Source organism: Artemia sp. Qi Xiang Cuo, chromosome 8 (genome assembly GCF_049724085.1).
Source record: "Artemia sp. Qi Xiang Cuo chromosome 8, ASM4972408v1, whole genome shotgun sequence".
NCBI lineage: Eukaryota > Metazoa > Arthropoda > Branchiopoda > Anostraca > Artemiidae > Artemia > Artemia sp. Qi Xiang Cuo.
In genome coordinates, this window is record NC_142801.1 from 4,378,185 (window position 1) to 4,405,620 (window position 27,436).

General features: G+C 35.3%; 1 protein-coding gene across 3 annotated transcripts in view; it reads left to right on the forward strand.

The window, feature by feature from the left end:
- The first annotated feature begins 9,860 nt into the window (after nt 1-9,860).
- Nucleotides 9,861-27,436, forward strand: part of LOC148949084 (uncharacterized) — a 121,231-nt gene continuing 103,655 nt past the window's right edge. Inside the window, exons 1-3 of one of the 3 annotated variants that reach the window (XM_089093157.1) lie at nt 9,869-9,923; nt 17,704-17,782; nt 24,612-24,681. In XM_089093157.1, the coding sequence (XP_088949283.1) occupies nt 24,640-24,681 (42 nt within the window). In that variant the 5' untranslated portion in view covers nt 9,869-9,923; nt 17,704-17,782; nt 24,612-24,639. Of the gene's footprint in view, nt 9,924-17,703; nt 17,787-24,611; nt 24,682-27,436 lie in introns of all 3 variants that reach the window. The other 2 variants (XM_089093159.1, XM_089093158.1) reach the window with 2 other exon arrangements.

A 27,436-nucleotide genomic window follows, 5' to 3' on the forward strand; every position in this document is an offset into this window, starting at 1 on the left:
TGATAATGACTATTTTCACTTTAACTTCTCAACTTTTAATGGTCTTGTCTTAAGTTTCAACTTACACTTAGGTCCTTTAGGCTATTAATGCGCCTTTTTTTAAAATTGTTTATGACATGCTAGTCGTTTTTCTGACAACGACTCCCACATAAGAGAGCATAATTTTTCCTGTCTACTCTGAGCATAACTCCAATATTTCTATTAATCTTGGTCAGAGTTAAATATTGTAACGATGACTCGACGATACTAATGCTACTAATTTTGTTCTTTTTTATGGCAAATATTTTGTACTAATTTTTGTCGGTCGATTCAACACGTACGTATACCAAAGTTGCACTGACTCCTTTCAAGTTCTTTTCCTTGCATTTTGTCTGGCTATATTTTCAACTTGAACCAATCTCTTTTTCCTTCTTGTTTTATTATTTACTTCAATGAAGCCTAAAGGTTTTTTAAAAGTCTTTTTGAGCTTTTTCAGTATTATAGGTCTCTTCCAAGCCTATATTTATGTGTTTCATGTTTTATTCAATAACTTTTACATGTTTTATGCTGATTGCCATTCTATGGTCAAATTCATTATCTCCTTATTTTTAAGGCGGGGGGGGGGGGGTCTATTTTCGCAACCTGTATTTTATTTGAAATTATTTAAATGTTTCCATCCGAAAGTGTTTGTGTTAGAAAAGTACTGTATCTTTCAGCTGGTTTTTAGAACACTTTTAATTAATTTTTTACCCGCATTTGCTAGTTCTAATTTCTTCATAAGCATGAAAGTTTTTATGATATCCTCATTTCCGCAAAATTGTGTGGTTTTCATTGCAAACACATATTCTTTGTCTATGGTACTTCACAAAAAAAAATAATGCCTAGTTCGTGCCAAATTCTGTATTGCGATAGAGGTTATCAATGCCCACTGCGGTTTCCCTATAATCTCTTATATTATTCGCGACTGACGTTTTATCCTCAGTTTAATTTTTGCCTTAGTTTTATATAGTATTTGAGTGTAATTTGTCCCTTTCGTGATATTTTGACTATCCACCTCTTCTAAAGGTTTATGGGTTTCTTGCCCGGTTAACGTGACAACATCCTATTTATTTTTTTTCTAGGAGGTTGAACTCTACCCGAACATTCAGCCCAAACCTCCTTCAAAATTTGACCTTTATTTCTGATATCCATTTGGTTAGCTTGGTGGATCCCCCCAGTGACAAGACGTTTAGCAGTTTTCATTTTTAAATGGCAATGGGCTTGTCATTGGTGTCTTTTGCCTGCAATGTCCTCGCCCTGGTTATTTCTATTTGTGGTGTGCTGTGAATTTATTTAATGTATGGAATTATTTATACCCGTAAAAAAATTTTTTATCCAAGAAAAAACTATTATTTATACCCGAGAAAAAACTTTTTAAATTGTGACCGTTTTTATCTAAGGATCTTATTTATGTTTACTGTCCTTATTTGGTAAGTATTCATTTGTTATCTTCCACTATTTATAATAAGATTACAGCTAGCTTATACATGTGGTGGCCATTTAATGTATACTCTTGCTGCATTATCCTATTATTACTTTTTTTAATTACCGTCAAAAACAAACATTTTTTTTTCAAGCACCCCAAAACAAATATTATTTTCAATATACATATCAAAAGAATTGCCTTTTAATACTGATTCTAAATATGTATAATTCAATTAGTTTCACTACACCCATTAAAATTTACGAGTCAACTATTAATAACTTTAACTGTAACGCCACTGTGTAATTGTTCCCGTGATAAAGTTTCTATTGGCTTCCTAGACACAATCTATTTGTAGACTAATTGGGATATAAAGGACTATTGGCTTCACTCTATTTGATTTCTACTATCAGTCCGTATTCATCTGATATACTCTCTGTCTGATATTCGACTAAACTGTACTGATTTCTAATTGGACTAGACTTGAGAATGGTTCGTCATTTAGTAACTGTAAGAGCGGACCAGAATTATCAATATTAGCTATCCCAAAAGGATGCATTGCCTTCTCTGTTTGTCCTAATGTGGGCTTATATTTTATGTAAGCAAGCATAACAGTTTCCAAACATTGGCTTGTTTTACATCTACATGACTCAAAAGTAGCCACGGTTTAAAATTCAAATTTGAACTTTCTGCTGACGCATTTTGTATAGCTAATTTAGAATTTGAACTTTTTCTAACACCATTATTCAGATGAAGGTCCTCTATGTAGGGAAAGGCGGCCCTTTTAAGACCTATCCCCGTGCCTCCATATTCTGTGATTATCGGTTTCTTTTACCGAATTTCCTGTCTTATGCAGACTTCCCATCACAGCTGGGTAGCAATTCTTTTTTTTGCTTCCTTTGGCGACTTTTACTAAGCTTCCACATTTTCTTTTTTAGTTATTAGGTTACTTTTTTCTTTTTTTTGTTCATCCCTTTTCTCAAGTGCTTTAATTACAAATTTATGTACATTTTCCTTCCCTTTGCTTGTGAAACTACAAAACTAACCTAGTATTCGGGGTAGCTTTAACAAAGGTAATTGTACTGCTTATCACATCATAAAATGCCATATATTTGGAGCGTCTCTACTCCTAAAACACTCGGAAATGGCAGCTTCTAACCTATAATTGTTCGGACCACAATTTATGTGTTTCATTTGCTAAATTATAGCAGTGTTGTCCTTGAACAATAAATCTATAGCCTGTAACTGTAGTAAAGCTGAATTAGGACCATATTTGCTGCTATTCTGCCTCAAATTCTCCTGTTTCTACCAACGTTTTATAGGTTCAGATAGATTTCTTTTTCTTTACGTATTATCATTTATTTTATTCTTTTAATTCGCGGTACAAATACTTTAATAATAATAATAATAATATAAAGCAAAACAAATAGGCCACAGGGCCTCTATAAAAATCTTTTAAATTAAAAAAAATTGTAGGCACTTTCACTGTAGTATTTGTCCAGTTCCTGCTTGAACGAGTTTAATGAGTTGGCATTGATGACTTCAAAGGGGATTTTGTTCCAGTCTTGTGTTACTTAGTTCTTGAATGCCCAACAGCTAATATTCTTTTGGAACCTCTCTTCTTGAAGCTTGAGGTTGTGACCACGGAGGTTCGTGTGGCTGAGAACATTGGTAGCCTGGATGTTTTCGTAGGCGGCGTAGCAAAGCTTGTATACCTCAATGAGGTCTCCTTGGTGCAGTCGATAAGCTAGTAAAGGAAGTTTGAGCTTGCAGAGCCTATCTTCATAAGGTAAATTTCTCAAAGTTGGACAGAACTTTGGTATTCGTCTTTGAACTTTTTCGAGAGATTTAATGTCTTTGCTGTAAAAGGGACAGGTAATGCAATGACTATATTCAAGAATTGGTTGAACTAATTCTTCGTAGAGATGGTAAAGCGTCTTATCATTTTCGAAAGTAAAGTTGCACCTTAAAACTCCTATGATATGATTTGCCGTCCCAATAATGCTGTAGTAGTGGGTCTGGAAGTCGAGGTTGCTGTCAATGACAACTCCCAAGTCGCGCTCCTCCTGGCATAACGTGATCGGTAAGTCTCCTAATCTATATTCATATTGGATAGTAGGTTTCCCTATCGTTAGCTTGTGGCTTTCGTCGATATTGATTTCCATCAGCCAGTTGGAAATCCAATCATTGAGCTTGTCAACGTTCTCTTGGAGAGATTGTGTAACGGCAGCTGTTTTGATTACTTTATGTAGCTTTCTGTTGTCTGCATACTGTAGAATCTCTGAGTTTCTGCGTTTTACTTGATCATTGAGATACAGGTTAAATAAGAGAGGGCCAAAGACTGAGCCCTGGGGAACACCGCTGATTACCTCTACTTCAAGTGTGCTCGAAACTCCGTCTACTGATACTGTTTGAGACCTTCCGATAAGAAACTGTTCAATCCAATCAACTATGGTTCCCAAACCAAGGTTGCGGAGTCTGTATAAAAGGCGACGATGAGGTACATTGTCAAAGGCTTTTTTAAGGTCTATGTAAATGACATCAACTTGATAACCCTTATCTGCGTGCATTTTCCTGTTTTCCACCGCCATAAGAAGCTGTGACTCTGCAGACCTTCTCTTCAAGAACCCAAATTACTTGCTAGTGATTATCTTTCTTTTGCTCATGTGCTCAAGGATGTGGTCAGATATGATAGATTCCAGTATTTTGCAGGTTAGACTGATTGGGCGGTAATTTAGAGGATCTTGGCGGATTCCCTTTTTATGCAATGGTATCACTGTTGCCTTTTTACAGATACTAGGAAGTTCATTCGACTGTAAGGATTTTTGAAAAGTCATCAGTAGGGGCTTTGTAATTAGATCTGCGGTTTCTTTTAACACTCTGGGATGAAATCCGTCCGGACCTGGCGATTTGCTTATCCTTAGCTCTTTGAGTTTCTTCAGAACCACCTGTAGGTCTATCTCGACCCTGGGTGTTTGGTCAAAGACTATGGTTTGCAGGGTTGGTAGTGATGACTGAATAGGTTCCTGGGTGAAAACGGTAGTGAAATATGTGTTTAGTAAATCTGCTTTTTCGGCAGATCTTTCAATAAGGAGTCCAGTTATAGGTTTTTTTAAGCCTGGAATGTCTGGCTTTGCAATGTGTTTAGTATGTATGTGTTTTCAAAACATCCTGGGGTTTGTCTTGATAGATTCTGTAAGGTTTTGTTCTTAAATGTTAGCTGCTTGTCTGGTTTGTCACCTCACTTAATTGTGTAGCTTTTGGTAAGCTCTTGCTTTGAGGGGGCTCGACTTGTCAGCTAAATAATTTTTCCAACAGGCTCGCTTTTTCTTGATGAGGTCCAAAACCGCGTGTGGTAGGGTTGGTCTTTTATAATGTTTGGTAACTGATACGTGTTTCTCCCCAGCCTGAGACATGACGGAGAGGAATTTGGAGTACATTTCCTTACAGCTTTCAGTCGCACTGAACCCTTTTCCCCAATCCACTGTGCTGAAGTCATTGCGCATCGCAGCCAAGTCTGCTCTGTTGTAATTTTTTCTTGATGTTTTTTGTCTTTTCTGCCATTAGCCAAAACCTGGAGGCCTACTATACAGTGATCAGACTTTCCCACCGGTGCTAGTAGGCGGATGTCCCCTATCAGTTCTGAATCGTTTGTCAGTAGCAGATCCAGTATACTCGGTCTATCCGTACCTCTGGTTCGGGTGGGCTCTAAGATCAATTGGTTCAGATGACAGTTATTCCCCACTTCTAAGAATTTTGCCTCGGGTGATGTTGGGTTGTGCGATTGCATGTGCTGTCTAGTCCAGTTGATTTTCGGTAGGTTGAAATTGCCCACGATGACTACATTTGATAAATTTTCACTGCAAATCTCAGTAATTTCTGTAGGCAAGTGCGAGTCATTTTCAAGACTGCTATTGGGACTTCTGTAGTAGACTCCGAGTTTGATATTTACTCTATCAGCTTTTGTTATTTTTAACCAGATACTTTCTTGGGATAATTCATTTCCTCTGGGACTTACTGGGGTAGCTTGGATGTCCTGTCTGTAATAGCAGAGAATTCCCCTTCCAGTTTGCTGTTCAATTTTTCTCTCTTGGACCTTGTAATTTGGAACCTGTAGCTCTGGGTGCTTAGGCAGATATTTGCTATTTTTTGGTTTCACCTCGGCTAATCTAACTATATACGGATTTTCAGCGCTGTTAATATGTCTAACTTCGTCCGTTTTGTTTAGCAGAGAATCAGAATTAAAATAAAGACATTTAATTCCAGTCAGGGCCTTTTTCTGGAACCTGCGGCCTACACCATGTCACTGACACCGTGGGCTGGGATAGCGTTGCCCAGCAACTAAAGAGCCTGCATCTGTCGGTTGTCAGAGGACTGTGATCTCTTTGCATGGCCTGTAGCAGCTTATTCAGTTCTTTGCATTGGCGCGAGATCTGGATTCACATAGACGTTTTGTCGGACATGGTTGTCAGTGGATCTTTGGAGTTTTGGTACACCCTTTAAGATTTTTGATTGCTTTCTTTAGGTCACTTCACAGTCCTTGCACAGCTTCACGAGTAGGCACGTTCGGCCTTGCACGTTATCTGAGTCCGAGAGGGGGTGGCCCAGTCTGGCTGTTTCTAGGATGTCGGTCAGTTGTAGTTGAGCACCAAGGTCATTGCCAGAGACCAGCCGAATAGCTTTCTCAGCATCGGACTCTTTATCAGATTCTAGAATGACAGATATAACAATGTTCATACTTTTCTTCTCTCGTACTTTCCTCTCTTTTTTGGTTTGCAGTAGGACGCTAACTGTGACGGTACTTGAGTTTGGAATCCTGTTAGTTGCTGGTGACTGAGATGGGACGATGTTGATGTCGGTAGTTGGTTGTCCTTCTGGCTGTTGTTGTTGCTGCCGTAAAGGTGCCATGCTTCGGTTAGTTTTTGTCATTTGAAGTACTTCCAATTGAAGTTTGGAAACGCTTCGCTTACTACAGCATACACATTCGTATTTGAGTAGTAGTGAGCTCTTATCATGGGCTTTCAGTGCTAGGAATAAGTCCAGGTGCATCCCTCGGCAAGAAACATGTTCATACTCGCTGCAGAAGAAGCACTTGAGTGCAATTGAGTCTTCAGCTGCCAGGTGGCAGTAGCTGCATAAGCTACCGGTAGATCCTTCTTGTGATCTGGATGATCCAGAAGTCTCTGAAGACTGGAATTTTTCAGGATCCAGAGCTTGCTGATAGGGAGACTGTTCTAACTCCTGTGAGCTGCTCGCGATGGTCTTCTTCGAGCCACCTTTCAATCTTGATTGTGGTAGTGGTAGTGGAGAGGAGGAAGAACAGCTCCCGCATTTACAGTTTGCTGCAATTATTTTGGCATCATATGCTGTTATCTTGAGGATTTCAGGTGTGACTGCTTGTTGCAAATCTTGCAGCAAAGAGCGTCATTTGGCTATGGAGTCTGTTTACAAATGTTACAGTTCATTCTGGTTTGACGTGTGACGTAGTTAGGTTTGTGGATATAACTAGGGAAGTGTAAAGCCCTGTTTGCTTGTCTCCTGCACTTTAAGAGATTGCTCTTGGCATATACAGGTACTTTCCCCTCTTCTGCTAGCTTTTCCTCTTCTGGCGCTCAAATGAAAGTATTGTATCTTGTCGATGGTCAGAACGCTAAATTTATTGCCTTGACAATTCTCAAGGTAGACAGAATGTGGGAAGTGCAATACTCAAATCACCTATTCCCAGCAGTTTAAGGATTAAAATCCCGCTGGTACCAATTCGGCCTCTTGCTTGTTTGCTATTGCTCCCTTCAGACTCATATTTTAAATATTTCTAAATAAAATTTTCTATTTAAAGTCTAAACCAATTATACTCTATTATTTAATGATATACGGCACTACTACATTGCATTTATTACCAACACCAGGAAAACTACTAATTATACACTTCCTTCTACTTGCAAAAAACTAGATACTGTATTTTTTTTCTATTTTGCAATGCTTGATTGAGCCTTTTTTCCATTTTATCTACTGTACCCAAATCTTTGAGGGGATACACATCGATTTCTAATAGCCAAAGTTCGAGCAAAGCTGCTCGAAATTTTACTAATTCGAGCGCCGCTAAAAGCAAAGTCAATTTGCTTACCCCTTCTGATAAGATCATTTCGACTTTTTTTATTTTGCAACCTTATTTAGTCTCCTTCACCCAGTTTTTCCGCAATGCCACCAGTTGTGGTAACGTGTTCTTATGGTATTTAAGTGATGTTGTAGTGGTTGATGCCTTTATTCTCCCTTTATAGGGGAGATAAACTATGGCCCTAAGGTAATTAAACTTTGGTAGCGTGCCTTAGGCTATGACCTGACTAATGAGCCATACCAGCTGGGTATATTCGAGAGACTAAATGTAGATTGTAGAGAGGTTGGCTATAACACAATATTTTATTCATTTAACATATAATAATACCAGATCTAGATATTCTACTGGGACTGGCTGTCCCAAGTAGACCATTTCGATTTTTTTTATTTTGCAACCTTATTTAGTCTCCTTGACCCAGTTTTTCCGCAATGCCACCAGTTGTGGTAACGTGGTTCTTATGGTATTTAAGTGATGTTGTAGTGGTTGATGCCTTTATATTCCCTTTATAGGGGAGATAAACTATGGCCCTAAGGTAATTAAACTTTGGTAGCATGCCTTAGGCTATGACCAGACTAATGAGGCGTACCAGCTGGGTATCTTCGAGAGACTAAATGTAGATTTTAGAGATGTTGGCTATAACACAATATTTTATTCATTTAACATATACTAATACATGGTTTAATAATATATATATATATATATATATATATATATATATATATATATTCTACTGGGACTGGTTGTCCAAGTAGACCACAAGTCTCAGAAAACTACAGTAATATTTAATAAGATACTTAGACACTTACAATAGTCCGACAATATTTCAAGGTATTTCTTAATCAACGGACCAGAGGTCAGTCCGGCATAAAGTTAGTATCAGTCTAGCCCTTCCCATATAATGTATCTTTTATACATTTTTATCAACCACGCCTTCCTGGACCCAACCAACGCATTTAGATAGGAAGTGGTAATTTCTCAATTTCCTGTTAAGCAAAAACTTGCCAGGGTATGTTCATTATCTTAATAAATAATGGTATTTCTAAACTTTTGTATATGCGTCTAAATATTTTTACTAAATTCCAAATTGACTTAATTAGAAGGCTTCACCACAATTATCTCCCCTAGTTTTCAGTATACAAAATTCGAAACAAATGAAAACTGTTGTGGCTTTTTCAATACTATCATAGATTCAAACAATTTAACTCTCTTGTTAATACATAACATTGTGAGGTGATCTTACGGAGGAAAAAAAAATTTTGCGGAAAAGGACACTTTGTAATCCTAGAAATTTAAAAATTCTGACACTTCGTGACATGCTGAGTCATTCGAAAGATGGAAACTGATAATCCTTAATCCCAAGATTTAAAAAAAAAAGAAGTTTTGCAATGAAATACGCTGAAAACTAGACCACAGGGACGAAGAGACTGAGGGAATGACAAATTGCGGCTGTTGACTTGAGATAGATCTTAAAAGTGTGAGCCACTTCAAATAAACTATCAAACTATGCTGCAAGAAATCAAAAGGACCATTGCCAGCGAGTGAATAAGCTCTAATAAGAAAATCGTGTGAAATTTCCGGAGATTCACGTCCTCTTAAGTATGCCACTGTCAACTGTGTCTCTAAGTTCTTGTTCCTATTTTCTAGTTAGGAATTAATATCGATAAACTTTTACAAAGTAACTTAGCACGTTAGCTTACTTACTACGCCAAAATCAACATATTACTGCAAAAACATGGCTTGATATAGATAAACCGACAACGCGCCGCGAAGCCGATGGCAACGGTGACACATCGACGTGCCGTCAAAATTTTGCTCCGCGCCGGCCCATCTTTCATCGGCGGTCCCACCAATAAATTGGCCCGGTGCTGGGGTCCAAGGCCGGATCCAGAGGTGGGGGGATGGTTTAACCCCCCCCCCCGAAATGTTTGTTTGACTCGTAAAAACGTAACAAAAATGGAAATGAACAAATTTCATATGCGTTTTTTTTAGGTATTTTTGTGTACCACCCCCCACCCCCGAAAAAAATCTTTTAGTAAAACCCCCTCCCTCCAAAAAAATCCTGGATACGGCCTTGCTGGGGTCTAGTACCAAGGGTATATCCCCGATTTCATTTGGTGTTACAAAGATATAACAGCACTAATCCATAAAAAAGATAAACACGATCTTGATGGAACAATTTTTCATTTGCTGATTTACTTTCTGTTCATGAACGGCTGAATAAAATCTGGGCCTAAGGTTTTTGCAGCTGCATAATCGACTTTACAAACGTACGCTAAATTGTGATACTAGAAGAAAGGAACAAGTTTTAAACGTAAAAAAGCATGGTTTTATGTTTTTGATAAAAAATAAGCCTAGTTATCTGGTAAAGTAAGTTTCAACTTCTGTGCTTTTATATTTACTCATAGATTTGAGCCAAAATTAGCTAAAATGTAGCCTAAACTGCCTTGTTTGATTATGAAAATGGGCTATATAAAGCCATAGTCTGTTCTTAGCCTACTTAGAATTTGGCATGACCCTAACTTCTCCTCACTATCAAATTGATGTGAAGGTCCGGTAAAATTCTACTTTAGCTATTTTTGGCTATTTTGCAAAGGGGTTAGGTTAGGAAAATTAAACTTTCAGAGATGAGTCTACAGGCTAAAGTGTGTCCTAGGAAGGTATTTTGAAGTAGGCTACCTACCTCCACTCCTTCTCCCTTTAGAGGGTCCTGACCTTTGATGACTTTTAAATATCTGTGAGTTATAGAAGTGAAACCTTGCAAAATAGATCTTCTGATTAAATGAAGCATAACAAAATTGTTTTCAGCTGCACAACTTTGCTGTGCAGCAAATTTATAAGGTTTTAAAGATATGCAAATACTTTTCCTAAATTTTGGAATGAAAACATTGATATGGCTTAAAATTCTGCTCAAATAACTAAAATTGCATTTTCAGAGCTAAAGCCAGAGAGAAAGAAACTGATAACTGAAAATTAAGGTAAAATGTTGTTTTGTCAAAATTTCAATGGGTATAGACCTATCATGTAGGTAAATTTCAGGACCCTCTAGAGGGAGAAGGAGTGGAGGTAGGTACTTCAAAATACCTTCCCAGGACATTCTTTGGCCTGTAGACCCATACCTGAAAGTTTCATTTTCCTAACCTAAACCCATTCCAAGATGGCCAAAAGTAGCTAAAGTAGAATTTTACCGAAGGTCCTTGAGAGTGTTGAAAGAAGGGCTCTCGCATTGCAAGACAAATTGGTAAATTTTTGGCAGTTCATATTATTGACTCAGGCTACAAATAAAGTGAACATAGCCTACTACTTGATGCCTTTTTTAATACTCTTTATTCAACTTACCTCTCATGTGCATCAGGAATAAACATTACCCCCCCCCCTAATGTGCAAATATACACCCTGAATTGGTATATAGGCTATAGGGGTGGGGTTAAAATTCATTTCTGACCAAAATTAGCCTAGGCTATTGTTATATTTTGAAATAGCGTTAAAAAAGGCATTGAGTAGTATGCTTACTATATTTGTCAGTCAATAACATGAACAGTAAAATTCTACTTCAACTACTTTTGACTATCCTGGAAATGGGTTGGGTTAGGAAAATTAAACTTTCATGGATGGGTCTACAGGCTAAAGTAGGCTATGGGTAAAGTTCTACCAAATCATATTATTGAGTTAGGACAAAAGTGAATACACCATTTGATGCCTTTTTTTATTCTTATTACAAATTTAATAATCATTTATATCAGAAATTAATTTCATCCCCCCCCCCTCCTATAGGCGATAAACCTAACCCGGAATTAGTTTATAGGGGGGGGGGCGGAGATTAAATTCTGTTAGAAACGATCCTTATATGGTTAATCAGCATAAAAAAAGGTATCAAATGGTTTATTAACTTTAGTACTAACTCAATAATATGATATGGTAGAACTTAACCAAAGTATGTCCCAGAAAGATATTTTGAAACACCTACCTCTACTCCTTCTCTTTCTAGAGGGTCCTGACCTTTGATGACCTTTAAAAATCTGTGTGTTATAAAAGTGAAAACTTGCAAAATAGATCTTTTGCTTAAATTAAGTGCAACAAAATTGTTTTCAGCTTCACAGCTTTGCTCAGTCAAATTTATAAGGTTTTAAAAATCTGCAAATACATTTCCTAAATTTAGAAAAAAAAAACTTGATATGGCTTAAATTCTGCTCAAATATCAAGAATTGCAGTAAAATTCTACTTTAGCTACTTTTAGCTATCTTGGAAAGGGGTGGTAAATTTCTACCAAATTATATTATTGAGTTAGGAATAAAGTGAATACACCATTTGATGTCTTTTTTATGCTGATTACAAATATAATAATCATTTCTATCGGAAATGAATTTCAGCCCCCCTATATATGCCAATTCAGGGTTAGGTTGTATAAATAAATACCCTGAATTGGCATATATAGGGGGGGGGGGATGAAAATAATTTCCAATAGAAATGATTAATAGCCTATATTTATAATCAGCATAAAAAAAGGCATTAGGTGGTATATTCACTTTATGTGTAAGTAAATAATATGATTTGGTAGAAATTTCCCAAAGGGGTTAGGTTAGGAAAATGGAACTTCCAGGTATGGGTCTACAGGCTAAAGTGTGTCCTGGGAAGGTATTTTGGAGGGTAAATGTTTACCAAATCATATTATCGACTTACAAATAAAGTAAACATACCACTTGATGCCTTTTTTTGCTCATTCCAAATATAATAATAATTTTTGTTGTAAATGAATTCTACCCCCACCCCTATTTATACCAATTCAGGGTATATATTTGCACATTAGGGGGGTAGGGGGAATGTTTAATCTTACCTCTCATTTACATCAGAAGTAAAATTTACCCCCACCCCCCTATTGTGCAAATATTTACCCTGAATTAGTATAAATAGGGATGGGGGTAAAATTCATTTCCAATAAAAATGATTATTTTATTTTGAAAGAACATAAAAAAGGCATCGAGTGGTATGTTTACTCTATTTGTAAGTCAATAATATGATTGGGTTAATATTTACCTTTTGGAGTACCTACTTCCACTCCTTCTCCCTATAGAGGGTCCTGAAATTTGCCTATATGACAGATATAATTTTGACAGATCAAATATATAACCTATTGAAATTTTGACAAAACAACGTTTTACCTTAATTTTCAGTTATCAGTTTCTTTTTCTCTGGCTTTAGTTCTGAAAATGCAATTCCTTTTATTTGAGTAAAATTTGAAGCCAAATCAATATTTTTTTCAAAATTTTGGAAATGTATTTGCATATCTTTAAAACCTTATAAATTGGGATTAAGCAAAGTTGTGAAGCTGAAAACAATGTTTTTATGCTTCATTTAAGCAGAAGATCTATTTTGCAAGGTTTCACTTTTAAAACACAGATTTTTAGTGAATGAAACTGAAACACTAAAAGGATATATACATCATAGGCTAATATGTTAATTGGCATTCCCAAAAAGAGGTCCTTGTAGGTAAGTCAATAAACTAATAATTTCAAATGTTTGATCTTAAATAATTTTTATAATAACCATATTGATGTATATTTATTTATTTATTAGTACCACAATACAGTAAGCTTTATCAAGATTGTCACACTAAACAATTATAAAAATGTCTATGACAATGTTGATGACATAACATAAACATACAGTAACTGAAACATACAGTAAACATAATAACTGAAACATACACTAGCATACCAAACTAACTGAAACATACCTAATAATAATTGAAACATACCGTAATGTAAGACTACAAAATAACTGAAAAACATACTGGTCACAAATTAGCTAATACAAAAGTAAAAATATTCTCAAAATGGATTGTGATAAGACCTAGTATAGAAATCTGTAGAGGCTAAACTACTTTTGAAAGACTAGACTGTGGTATTTGCAATTATTACTAATAGAAGTGAATTCCAAGTCTTCCACACTTGGTTAGACAAAGAGTTTTGGCCTAATCTTTTCTGTGAACATGGTGGGTAAATTTTATTTTGGTGTTGACAGGTACTACTGTATTCTGTAAAAGTGAGTTGGATTGGTATTATCAATGTTCCTAACAATGCATAATATATTTATTAGGTCAGCTCTATCATGTTGGAACTGAAGACTAGGGAACTGTAGTCTGCATTCTCTGGTAGTAAGGTAGATGTCTCAGGTAAGGTATGAGTTTGGTGGCCCTATGTTGCACTCTCTCTATCTCTTCTTAAGGGGATACCATACTGATGAGCAATACTCAAGTATTGGATGTAAAGTGGATACATAAAGTGAAATCAATGAATGAAGATTAAACTTAGAAAATGTACACTTTAAAAGTTGTAATTGGTAATTTGCCTTGTGGGTGATATCTTATACATGTTTATCAAATTTGAGACTTGAATCAAAGCAAACCCAAAGGTCTCAAACTTATTCCACACTTGAAATTGATGTACCATCAACAAAGTAATGGTAATGTTGAGGGAGTCTACACAAATAGTGCAAAACATTGCACTTGTTTCATTAATGAACATAGAGTTTGCAGTACACCAGCAGCCCAGGGCAACCAAATCCTCTTGAAGTAAAGAAATCTCATGTTCACTCATGACTGACCTGTAGACTTTCACATCATCTGCAAACATTTTTAAGGTCAAATTCCTAACAACACCTGGCAAATCATTGATAAAAGGCAGAAGAGTACTGGCCCAAGACAGCTGCCTTGGTGAACTCCACTTATGATAGACATAGGTGCTGACAGAGCATCACCTACTGCAACCTCTTGGGTTCTATTTGTAAGATAATCTGTTATCCATGCTTTAGTTTGTGGGCCAATACCATATAGTTGACATTTATTTATCAGAAGTGGGATGGAAATTTTGTCAAATGCTTTGGAAAAGTCAATATAAATACAATCAAACAAAATATTATTGTAATGCTGAAGTTTTTAGCTTTTCTCTGATATACAATTCTTCTCAATTCCTCTTTGGTAACAAGATGTGAGGGTTTTAGTTTTACATAATTTTGCTTAATTGGATACTAGTTTTTTACCCTAGGCCTAATATATACCTACTGCAGGAAGAGGGGGACATAATAATAACAGTAAATATTTTGCTGTTCATACTATTGACTTACAAATAAAGTGAACATACTACTTGTTGGCTTTTTTATGCTCTGTCCAAATATAATAATCATTTCTGCTGAAAATGAATTTCATCCCTACCCCTATTTATACCAATTCAGGGTACATATATGCAGATTGGGGGGGGGGTGGGTTAAAGTTCATTTCTGATACAAATGAAAGGTAAGTTTAAAAATTGCAGGTACTTTTCAATTAGCTGGTACCCATGCAATATATTGTATAGGGAAGATGCTAAAGGAAACTAATCAAATGGGTATCTGTCAATAGAACATTGGATTGTAAACCATGGTTTGTCATTGCATTTACAATATTGAAACTATTGTTTTTTGGGGTTTAGGGAAAAAAAGGTACCTAGGTTAGGTTATATATTTAATATATGTATTTTTTAGGCCCTGGATTGTATTTTTTAGGCCCTGGATTATATTTTTTGGCCCTGGATTTATTACTGAAAGTTTTATTTTCCTAACCTTATTGGCTTTCCAAGATAAAAAAAAGTAACTAAACTAGAATTTTACACATGTTTTTCCCCATCCTTTTCTGCCACCACAAGCACACCAGGAAGCCACAGGCCACCCATTGCATCAAGCAAGAGTGCAAATAGTTTTTCTCAGTCTGTTCTGTCCCACTCTAGAAAAGTCTATCTGAAGCCACCATCTAGTCTCAACCCCGAGAAGCCTTCAAAAAAGGAGTCAGTCAAGACAGGAACTATGCTGAATAGAGACTGAACTTGGATGTCAGATCCAACCCTTGGTAAATATTTAGTGGTTGACTTTGTCTGTCTACAGGAAACATGGGTAAATATTTACACAGCCTTGTCTGGTGAACAAATTGTTGATCTGCAGTTGTGGATCAACAATAATTTTTCTGAGGAGACAATTTTCTATTAGACTATTGTTGAAAATAAATGTTAATACTTTCAAAATTGATTGAACATTGTTTTGCTATTTCAATCAGCCTAAACTCATGTTTACTCCCATAGTTTTTACTTTGTTTATAGCCTGCAGCTTTTCACTATCTGATCAAATTTTGAAATTTCTAGTTAAATAGGCTACAACAAAATTTAGTATACTTCTAGACAAGCTACATTTCACTATCATGGAAAGGGATTAGTTTATGAAAATGAAACTTCCAGTAATGAATCCAGGACTAAAAATACACTCCAGCAAGGTATTGCCAAGCTACTACTACTTGACCTATTGGAATTTTGACAAAACAACATTATGCCTTAATTTTTAGTTGCTTTTTCTCAGGTTATAGTTCTGAAAATGCAATGTTATTGAGTAAAATTTTAAGCCATATCAATAGGTTTTTTCTAAATAAGAGAAATGTCTTTGCAGATTTTTGAAACCTCTTAATTTGGGATTAAGCAATATTGTTAAACAAAAAATACTTTTCTTGTATTTCATTTAAGCAGAAGATCTTGCAAGGTACACCTTTTATAACATAATGATTTTTAAAGGTCATCAAAGGCCTGTGCCCTCTAGAGAGAGAAGGAGTAGAAACAGGTACTTCAAAATACCTTCCAAGGTCATACTCTAGTTTGTTGATTCATCCCTGAAAGTTTGATTTTCCTAATCTAACCCTTTCCAAGATAGCAAGAAGTTGCTTGTCTAGATATTTATCAAACATTTCTTTGATGCTCTTTTGGGAGGAAGAGGGTGAGGAATTCAAAAGACATTCTCATCCATTATTTTGGGGGAGAGATCAAGCTATCCTTATAATAAATATAACAACCTTTATGGTAAAGTAACCGTTTTTTGTCTTCTAAAATTGTAAGAACAGAAACAGTTTTTCCCCTTGAAATTTGGTGAATTTATAGTTGACAACATAATTTTGCTAGGATGATTCGTTATTCAATAATCACTTCTTGGGGAAATTACATTTTGAGCCCTTAATGGGGCCCCAAAAGGTAAGACAGTCCATACTAACCAACAGTTTAAAAACATGTTTCAAAAAAATTCGCTAGTGAGAAAACATTACCATTATAAACATAAACACAAGATTATATGAGATTATAAATAAGATTATAACCATAAGATAATAAACATTATAAATATTGTAAAAGATTATCAAACATTATTGTAAGCTTAAAATTATTATAAACATCATATAAGATCAAAAATATTTGTCTTGAGACAAAATAGTCACTGGCCAAGAATTATATTCCTTGCTGTTTTGTCCTTTGGTATCTCAGTTCTTTCGTCTTTGTTTTTGTCTGTCATGTATAGCCAGAAAAGTGTTAGAACCTATTTACATTCACAAGCTAAAAGTGAAAAATGATGAGAGTGGAGCATCCTTTTCTTTCATTCAACTTTCTACTTTTAAACCCTTTTTGGATTCAAACGAAATCTGTTTCATCACCATAGTGTAGTACATTTCCTTTCCTTTTCTTTTATTTCCTTTTTATACTTCTTTCCTTTTTTCATCACTATGTTATGTTTCAATATTTCATTTTTATGTCATTCTTCTTTCCTTTTTTTTGCAAAGCACTATATTTCTTAGCTGATTCAGTATTAAGCTGATTCAGTAATGGTAGTTGTTATTTTCCTTAGTCTTAATAATAAAATGTTGTCTTGAAACAAATTTGCAGTAATTTTTAAAAAGAGCCTGAAACCCCTCTAAAATGGTATCACAGTGAAACTGAAGTCATTTTGAGGGATTTCTGGATCTTTTTAGAAATTCCTGCAAATTGTTTTCACACTAACATTTTAATATTATGATTAATGCAAATAACAATTACCATTCCTGAATCAGCTACAAATGGCAGTTTTTGTTCACTAGCCAGTTTTTTTTAGGAACACAGTTTAAAAATTTTGGTCACTATAGGCTGTTTTTAGCTGTTTAAGGGCTCAAACTATATTTCGCCCCAGAAGAGATAATTGAATTATGAATATGCATACAAAAAGGCATCAAGTGAAGTATTCATTTTCATCCTAGCTAAATAAGCCTATGTTTTCAACTACAAATTTACCAAAATTTCTCCCTTATTTTGGCCAATAAGTTTGACAATTTCTATTGCAGGTCATTTTTATCCACAATGTTGGTAACAAAACCTTTGATGGTTGCTAGAACAGGTTGTTGATCAAGCATTTTCTGAGTGGTTGGTATTGTAGTTTATAATTTATTTATTTTTTAATGTTTTTGGTCTTCCTTATTTGCTCACTTTTCACTGTTTGCTCATAATGTCTTGTCTGTTTGCAAAGTTGATCCATCAAGAAAGCATACCCTTCATTATGAAGAAAGGAATTAAATGGCAGTACCTAAAAATTTTTAATTGTTAAGTTTGTTGGTTTTGATCGTAAAAAATCAATGCCTGTTGAATAGCCTATTTAACTTAGAAAAAGCTGGTCTACAATTGTTTGGTTATGTTTTTAACCACTTATCTTAACCAATTTTTTGCGTCAAAAATAAGAACTTAGGTTTTACTTTAGGGTCTATTTAAGGATTTTAAATTGGATTTGTGATTCAAACAGTTATTATATTTAGAAATAGCATAAAACAGTCATCAAGTAGCCTAGTGGGTATTGGTACTGCATTGTCACTCTCCAGAAGGAAACACTATAAAATTATGTAAACCACTTTAATTGATTTACCAATAAGCTTTAACCCCCCCCCCCTAATGGTCAAATATGTACCCCAAATTGTATATATACAATGAAATTTCCTTATACTGAATTTGCTATTGTATTGCTTGTTTACCATTAAGTAAATTTGAATAAAATATCCTTGTATAAAAAATTCATTGGGTGTATACAATTTGAATATATACATATTGACTCAGGAATTCAGATGGTTCAAATTTACTTACAGCAACATGAACAAATAGACAGGGTTGCTGATAAAAAATATGGTATCTTAATTAGATTTTAATCTCCAGGCTGGTAGAAACAAGGATAGATGGTATCCTAGCCTAGGTAATTTTGGTGTAGGAAAAGAAAACATTAATGGCTATGGACTGCTGCAATTTTGCAGGTATGACAATCTAGTTGTAACAAAAAAAAAATTGGTCATAAAATGGTCCATATGTTAACATGGTATTCTCATGATTGTAAGACAGCTAACCTTTTTGATTATTTTATTTTAAACCAAAGACTGGCAGGATGAATACAAGATACTAAGGTATATAAGAGTACTGTTATTGATATTAAAGGTAATGATCACCATCTAGTAGTGTTTAGGGTTAATCTAAAGCTAAAATTTAGCAACAATAAGTACCTTCTGGGAAGCTATGATGTTGGTAGGCTCCTGGATGAGAATCTGAGAGAAACTCTCAAAGAGCAGTTGAATACTAAATTGGAGAGTTAAAAGAAACTGGAGAGTTTCTTTTTTGCTGCTTTGAACTAGCAGCAAAAAAGAGAGACATGGGTAGCCTGTTTAAGCACCTCCGTGATCTCACAGAAAATAAAACACCAGCATTGGGACCCGTCCTATCTAGGGATGGGACACTTCTCTCTGATGAGGGTTCTTGTCTCGAGCAGTGGAAGGATCACTTCTGCTCACTCCTGAACAACACTAGCCCGTCTATGCCTCTTACTGATAGTCCCAGCCAACCTGGCAGTCCAAGACCCAAAGCAGATGCTCCTCCAGATGAGCCTTTCAGCCCCTCAGAAATTGGAAATGCAGTAAAAAGGCTCAAGAACAATAAAGCTGCTGGTATCTGTGGCCTGAGTTTGGAGCTGCTAAAATATGCAGGTCCTATTATACTGCTGTTTCTCCACACCCGGTTCTCTACAATCTGGCAAACCGAGATAATTCCCGAAGATTGGAGGAAGGGTGTCATCATCCCTTTATGGAAAAGGAAAGGCTCTAGAAGCGACTGCTCAAACTACCGTGGAATAACCCTACTGTCTGTCCCAGGAAAACTTTTCTCAATGGTCCTGCTAGATCAATGTCAAAATATCATTTGTAAAATCTGGCGACCGGAGCAAGCTGGTTTCATGTCAAACCATTCAACCATCGAGCAGATTTTTACGATCCGACAAATCATAAAAAAAGCCACGGAGTTCCGACAAAAAGCTTTTTTTTTACCTTTGTCAACTTCCGTGCTGCGTTCGACTCAGTGGACCAAGAAACTCTTTGGCAGATTCTAGAATCGACAGGCCTCCCTGAGAAATACTGCAGACTCTTCAAAGCTCTACACCATGGGACGGAGAGCTGTGTTCAAGTGAACGGCTGGCACAGCCCATTCTTCCAAATCACGACAGGAGTGCGCCCAGGATGTGCAGTGGCCCCAGAGCTCTTCAATGTCATCATAGACTACGTTATAACAAGGACTACTTCACGTCTCAGCTTTGGACTCAAGTTTGGAGATCGTGTCATTACAGATGCTGATTTTGCCGATGACTTGGCCATTCTGGCAGACTCCATGGAGCAGTTGCAGGAAGCGCTTCAAATCCTACAAGAAGAGGCTGCAAAAGTAGGACTGCAGATAAACTGGACTAAAACGAAAATTATGGCCATAGACCCATTCTCCCCTGCTGCCAATCCTTCAGTTAGCTTGGATAGCACAACTAGTATCAAAGTTGTCCAAAGGTTCACCTACCTGGGCTCCATAATTTCTTCAGATGGCTCGCTTCTTTCTGAACTACAAGCGAGAATATCCAAAGCGTCTTCTGCCATGGGCAGACTGAACCCCCACCTCTGGCTAAAAGCAAACATCAGTTGTACAATGAAGCTGCGGATTTTCAATGCCCTCGTCGGCTCTGTGATGCTCTATGGAGCTGAAACATGGCAAGCTTCAGCCGCAACCCTCAAGGCAATTGATGTCTTTCAGTCGAAGAGCCTGAGGAGGATCGAAGGTCTACGATGGCTCGACTTCGTCTGCAATGAAAAGCTGCTGCAGCTCACCAAGCAGTCTTGGTTTTCGACCCAAGCAGCCGAGCGAACATTACGACGGTTCGGACACCTACTTTGAATGCCTCCCCACATACCTGCGAAAACGATCCATGACTTCGACCCTGTCAAAGCCGGTTGGAAGCGACCTCGCGGCCGACCGAAAAAATGATGGTCTGATAGCTTTTCCAAGTTCCTGACGATGGCAAATATCAGGTTGAGTGATGATCAAATGCTTGCCATGGACTAAAGTGGATGGAGGGAATAGACGCAACTCTCTACGCCGAGCAGTGCCCGGCGGGTCACATAAGTCAAAGTAAGTCAAGTTAAAAAATTTAACAATGTAGAACATGGATGGAATAATATTTGGAGAATAGTTTGTAAAGTTGCTGATGGTGTCTTTGGGAAGAAAGTTAGAAACACAGCTAGGAACATTATGAAAAGGTTTATGTTTAATAGAGAGGAGGGGCTTGTACAAGAATTATTTGAGTTATAGATCATATAAAGATAAGAGGAATGTAGAGAAAGTAGAGAAAACATTAAAGTATGAATTAAGGAGGTATGGAGTAGAGATCATGGATAAAATTGCTGTATATCGGGAAGATGCAGGCAGATGGCGTAATAGTAAAATATTTTACTAGCATAGTAATAAATTGAGAGGGAGTAGTCAATCTGGGTGTGGTTGCTTAGTGAGGGAATCCACTGAGAAGTTGGAAGCTAACTGTTTAACATATTTGCAATGCCTTCTGGATCTTACAACTTTATGCCTTCAGAGTTGAGTAGGAATGGTATAGTCCATCTACTCTTGTCTTTGGCAGACCAATATTAAGCATCTCGACCAGCAGACCTTTGTAAAGCTGTACAAAGGGTTAGTAAGACCTACTATTGAGTATGGTAATGTTGTATGGGGGTCTCACTATAAAACAGACTAAGCCGAGATAGAAAAAGTTCAAAGACGACCCAAAAAGCTTCTTCCAGGCTTCAAAGAGATGAGTTACGAAGAGAGGTTACAGAAACTGCAACTTCCAACACTCGAGTACAGAAGAAAAAGAAGAGACCAAATCCAGATGTACAAAATGAAAAACAAGTTGGAAAAACTTGGCTTTGAAAATTACTTTCAGCTCCCCAAAACCCAGACTACACGAGGTCACTTGGTAAAGGTGTTCAAGCCCCATGTCCTAAATAAATAAAGAGCCAATTTCTGTAATGTAAGAGTTGTAGACAACTGTAACAGTCTCAAAAAAAGTGTTGTGTCAGAAAACACCATAAACACATTAAAAAATGGATTTAACCGATTCTGGAAAGAACATATGTACACATACAACTCTTAAACATCTGACTTTATTGACTTAAAACTGTTAACACACAGGAAGCCAAAACATACACCACACTTCACTCACAAACACTTATCAAGGAAACCTGCAGAATTTCAGATAGCCAAGTATCAGAGAAACAAGACTTGACGAACCAACTGACAGCCATCTAGAGAGTGCTGTAACAGGGATGTTTCCCTAAAGGCACTAAGGATCCTGTAAGTTAGTCCTGTAAGTTAATATTTCCAGAATCTTTTTTGGGTTATCTTTGATTTTGGATGCCAAATTGTCTTCATAATCTGCAGTGAGGTATGTAGTCAGCTTCCTTAGCTTATTTCTTGTTTGACAAATTGCTCCCAGTGGCATGTACAGTTGCATTTTTATTACTTTGAGATAGCATTCTTCTTCTGTTTCATGCCCCTTTTGACAGGTCAGTTTAGATGAGGCAGTGTTTGAGTTACCTTCATAAATGAACTTGAAGTGCATATCTTCTAAGCTTGGAGTAGATTATTCTTAAAAGTTCGCCAAGGTAACTTGATATCATCCTTACAATCATCTGGTCCCATGCAACTGCTGCTAACAACTCCCTACACCTCCTGTAATCTGCAAGTGTTCATTTGGAGCAGTTGTTTGTTTGTTGACTTAACATCAAATCATGGCAGATACAAATGTTGTCTCTGGGACTAATAGGAGATAGGTGCTCAGTGCTCACTGACAACACTGTGTTGTTAATGATTGTCAGATTTAGTAGGGATGGGGTCTGGTTATTCTTACATTGGTTTTGTTGGTCAATTATTTAATACAGGCTATTATTCCCCCTAGTATTCAACAAACAAATTACTGACAAAAGTTGCCACAAACTGTTTGATAATTATTAACAGTGAAAAAGACTGGGGGACTGGTGTTGATGTGTTTGTATTCATGCCATTGGGAAAACGTTTTAGGCAATACAACTAATATTGATGGAGTGTCGAATTGCCAGATAGTTGGTAATATGTTGACAATCATCAGCTGGAGTAGAATACTATAAGTAATCAAGTTTCAGTTGTCTCTCAGTGTATCTTGCTTCTGCCTAGTTATTGTGAATGTTTCTGTGTCAAGGTGAGAAACAACCACTTTCTTTCCAAGTTTCTTCACTCAGATTCCATACCTACTTGTATTTTCTTCACTTTTGTTATGGCAGAGTCAAGTATAATCTGTTTGTTATCCTTGAAATCACTGAACATGCTACACATTTGTTTGTATGGGATGCAAGTGTCATTTTCACTATGCATTGCTGTTCTGTTTGTGGCAACAGCTTAATACATTAGACATGTCTGAGCACTTGCTAGTCTTTCATCTGTCTTATAAAAAATATTTCTTCTGTGCCATATTCATGGTTAGGAAGATCACATAAAGCCATCAATCACATTCATAACATGGAAAGGTAAATGATGTTTTAGCTAAGGTACAATCAGACGCAGCCTGCTTATAAACATCTTTTTGATATGTTGTATGTTTTAAACTTTTGCGCCCATGTTCTGTGGCTGGGGGACGAATTTTGGGCCGTCACTGCAGTTAGACAACAAAAATAATCCTGGTTTTCAATGTTTTAATTATTCATTGAAATAACACTGCCTGCTTTGCAGAAATAAAGGAATTTAGAACTAGAATTGCACTATCATCAATCAAAGAAAGTGTAAAAGCAGTAAGAAAATTAACTCATGGGGAGGGAGGGGGAGAACTTCACTGGTAAAAGTTTTTAAATTGGGGGTGGCAATTCTGTGCACCTAATAATCTATCACCAATACTGGTAAAAAACCTTGTCATGCCTGTAATTTTTCAGAAAATAAGAAAAATTTTAGTTTTTTTGTACAAGAACTACTTCCACTCCACTAGATTGTTTTTTTGCTGTGAAAAGTAGCATTATATCATAGTTTTGACTATTTCTTTACAACACTGCATTACGTAAAATATATTTTATGCAATATATTTAAAAATATGTTTTTTGAGCTTAAAGCCTCTTTGATTAGTTATCAATTTGGAAGGTACACCTTCCCTAAAATACAAGCTATGATTATTCTGTGTCAAAAATATTTTTTCCATTTCATGATCTAAAAGCAAGTAGCACCTTTGCTTGAGTAACTTGATTTGGGAGTTTACATGTGTATATACAAATATTTTATATCTTGATCTCCACTCTGTAGGGCTATAATGAGAGAAAGGTTGAGTTGGCATGTTTTGCAGATGAAGGTTGGTAGATTGCCAAAGATTGTCCTTTTTGGTCAACCGTCTAGGGCTAAACAGGAAGCAGGTTGTCCATGGTTGGGGTGGAAGGACGTCATAAAGAAAGATTTAAGGGAAAAGGGAACTTCCTGGGAGGGTGTATAGAGTGATGGCCTGAAGAGATTGGGATGAAGGAGGAGTGTGCATAGTTGTGTTGGCCTCAAGCAGATTGGTGCTGCAGTCAGTTGTTAGTTGTACTAGGAGTAGTAGTAGTATATCTTGAGGTTTATTTGATTTCCTGCATTAGTGTTAGAGAAGAACCCAAAATACCCAAAAAGTCTCAAAATTTAGCTGTTCCTGAAAATGTTGTTCACAATGTTGTTCATTACTACTTCCCTGTTAGCAAAAATCTGCTTTTCTAAACTTTTGCCACAATGTCCTTATTTACCACATTATATTCAAAATTTGTCAACACAGTCCGACTGTTTCACTTAACTACCATGGAATGCTGTAGAATGTTTTTAGCAGAAAAAGTACATATTATCTTTTATTTATGTTTTAAATACTCTGTAATTTCAGACTCTGTCCATAATTCAGGAAGATAAGCATGGCAAAGAAGCTTAAGAAAAAGGATAAAGAGACAAAAAAGGTATTTCTATTTTGAAATAAGTTATTTTTTAGCTAAACATTATAAAAACAATACTAAAGAAAATATTGCAATAATGCAACTCATAATTGAAAGATGATCCCTGTTCCCTGTACCACACCTACACTCAGGGTAGAAGAAGAGAAATCCATTCTCCAATGGTTGTAGAAACTTGCTATCAAAATTAATGAACATCCATACATATGATGTAAGATTAATGATTAATGGATGAATTAATGAACAAGAAACACAAAATTAATGAACAACAGTGCATATGATGTCATGGACTGGGACATGGGACTAAACCCTGCTATATTATGTATTATATTTATATAATAATTATATATGTGTCAATAATACAACTCATAATTGAAAGACGATCCCTGTTCCCTGTACCACACCTACACTCAGGGTAGAAGAAGAGAAATCCATTCTCCAATGGTTGTAGAAACTTGCTATCAAAATTAATGAACATCCATACATATGATGTAAGATTAATGATTAATGGATGAATTAATGAACAAGAAACACAAAATTAATGAACAACAGTGCATATGATGTCATGGACTGGGACATGGGACTAAACCCTGCTATATTATGTATTATATTTATATAATAATTATATATGTGTCAATAATACAACTCATAATTGAAAGACGATCCCAGTTCCCTGTACCATACCTGCACTCAGGGTAGAAGAAGAGAAATCTGTTCCCCTAGGGTTTGTAGAAATTTGCTTTCAAATTTAATGAACATCCTGTACATATGATGCAACAACAGTACATATGATGCCTTGGATTTAGACATAAAAGTAAACCATACAAAATTATTTACTATAAATTCTATATTATGTTTATGTATACAATAATTATATATGTGAATTAAATATAATTATGTAAACTATGCTAACTAATTTTGCCAATATGTTTCCATAATCCTATTGCTCTGTAAATTTCTGTACCCTCTTAGAAATCACTTGTGGTGCCAGTTCTTCTAATTTAAGGTGTGATATCCATGTTAAAATTGACACCCACAAAGCTAATGTGTTTTATCACCCACCTTAAGCTTGTAAATAAATTGGTTGTAACTCTTCTATTCTTGAGGATTTATTTTTTTATTCATCTGCCTTCATATTGTATATGCTTGTCCAGACTGGCACCCAAGTATTTCCTGGGAAGAGTAAGATAAAGTTGAATCTATCCTATAGGAGTGCTCTTATTGATGTTAAAAATAAAGATCATCATCTAGTAGTGTCCAGGGTTAGTTTAAAGCTGAAATTTCGGAAGGATAATTACCTCCTTTAGGGTTAGATAAAGGGCGATTGGACCCAATCTGGCCCAACCTTTGAAAGGGCCCTGCGCTGGCATCAAGATGAACAATTTTTTTTTGACATTGTGAAATAGCCTATTCTTGACAATTCCAGTAAGCATTACTTTTGGAGAAAGATCATTTTCCAGGCTAAAACCAAAATAACAAAACAATCTGATATCAACAATGAATCAGGATAGAGTGATTGGTTTAGCAATTATATCAATTGAAAGTGAAGACTCAAGGAAATCAGATTTTCAATCCTTTTTAAAAAGATTTATAGAACAAAAATTTAGTAATATGTTAATTTCTGTATTCATAATCGGTGATGTAAATTTCAAAAGGCATTTTCAGCAGCTTCATAATGTCTAGAGGACAACAGATAATTAAAATAATCTCAAATGAGAACAAAAGAGGACAAAAACGTAAGCTCAAAATGAACAAACTGGACCATCAAATAACACAAGATCAAGGGAACGACCTGAAAAATGTAAATGTATGGGTGAAAATGAACAACCAAGACCATCAAAAGTGACAAGACCAATCCAAGCAGCTAAGGCAAAGGACATTTGAAAACGTCTAAAGCAATGATAAACAAAAATAAAGAACAAAGAAATATGTGATTAGAATTATTGTGAAAATAAAAAAGAAATATGAGGTTAAAAGATAAGTGGCTGCAAGAATTACACAACTGAAAACGAAATTGAAGAAAAAAAAAAACATGTGGTTATTAGACGCGTGACAATGAGGATCAGAACGAATCAAATATGAAAATAAAGATCAAAGAAATATGATGAAATATATATATATATATATATATATATATATATATATATATATATATATATATATATATATATATATATATATATATATATATATATATATATATATATATATATATATATATATATATATATATATATATATATATATATATATATATATATATATATATATATATATATATATATATATATATATATATATATATATATATATATATATATATATATATATATATATATATATATATATATATATATATGTATATATATATATATATATATATATATATATATATATATATATATATATATATATATATATATATATATATATATATATATATATATATATATATATATATATATATATATATATATATATATATATATATATATATATATATATATATATATATATATATATATATATATATATATATATATATATATATATATATATATATATATATATATATATATATATATATATATATATATATGTATATACATATTCTTTATGATATTTATTCTTTAAAATGTTAATAATATTTATTTATTAAGGTTATAAAAGTGAAAATGTTAAAAAAATGCAGTAAAGTGCAAATTATGCTTTGGCCATGGGAAGCTGTAGGGGTTTTGAGCCCTACTCATGTTAAATTCTG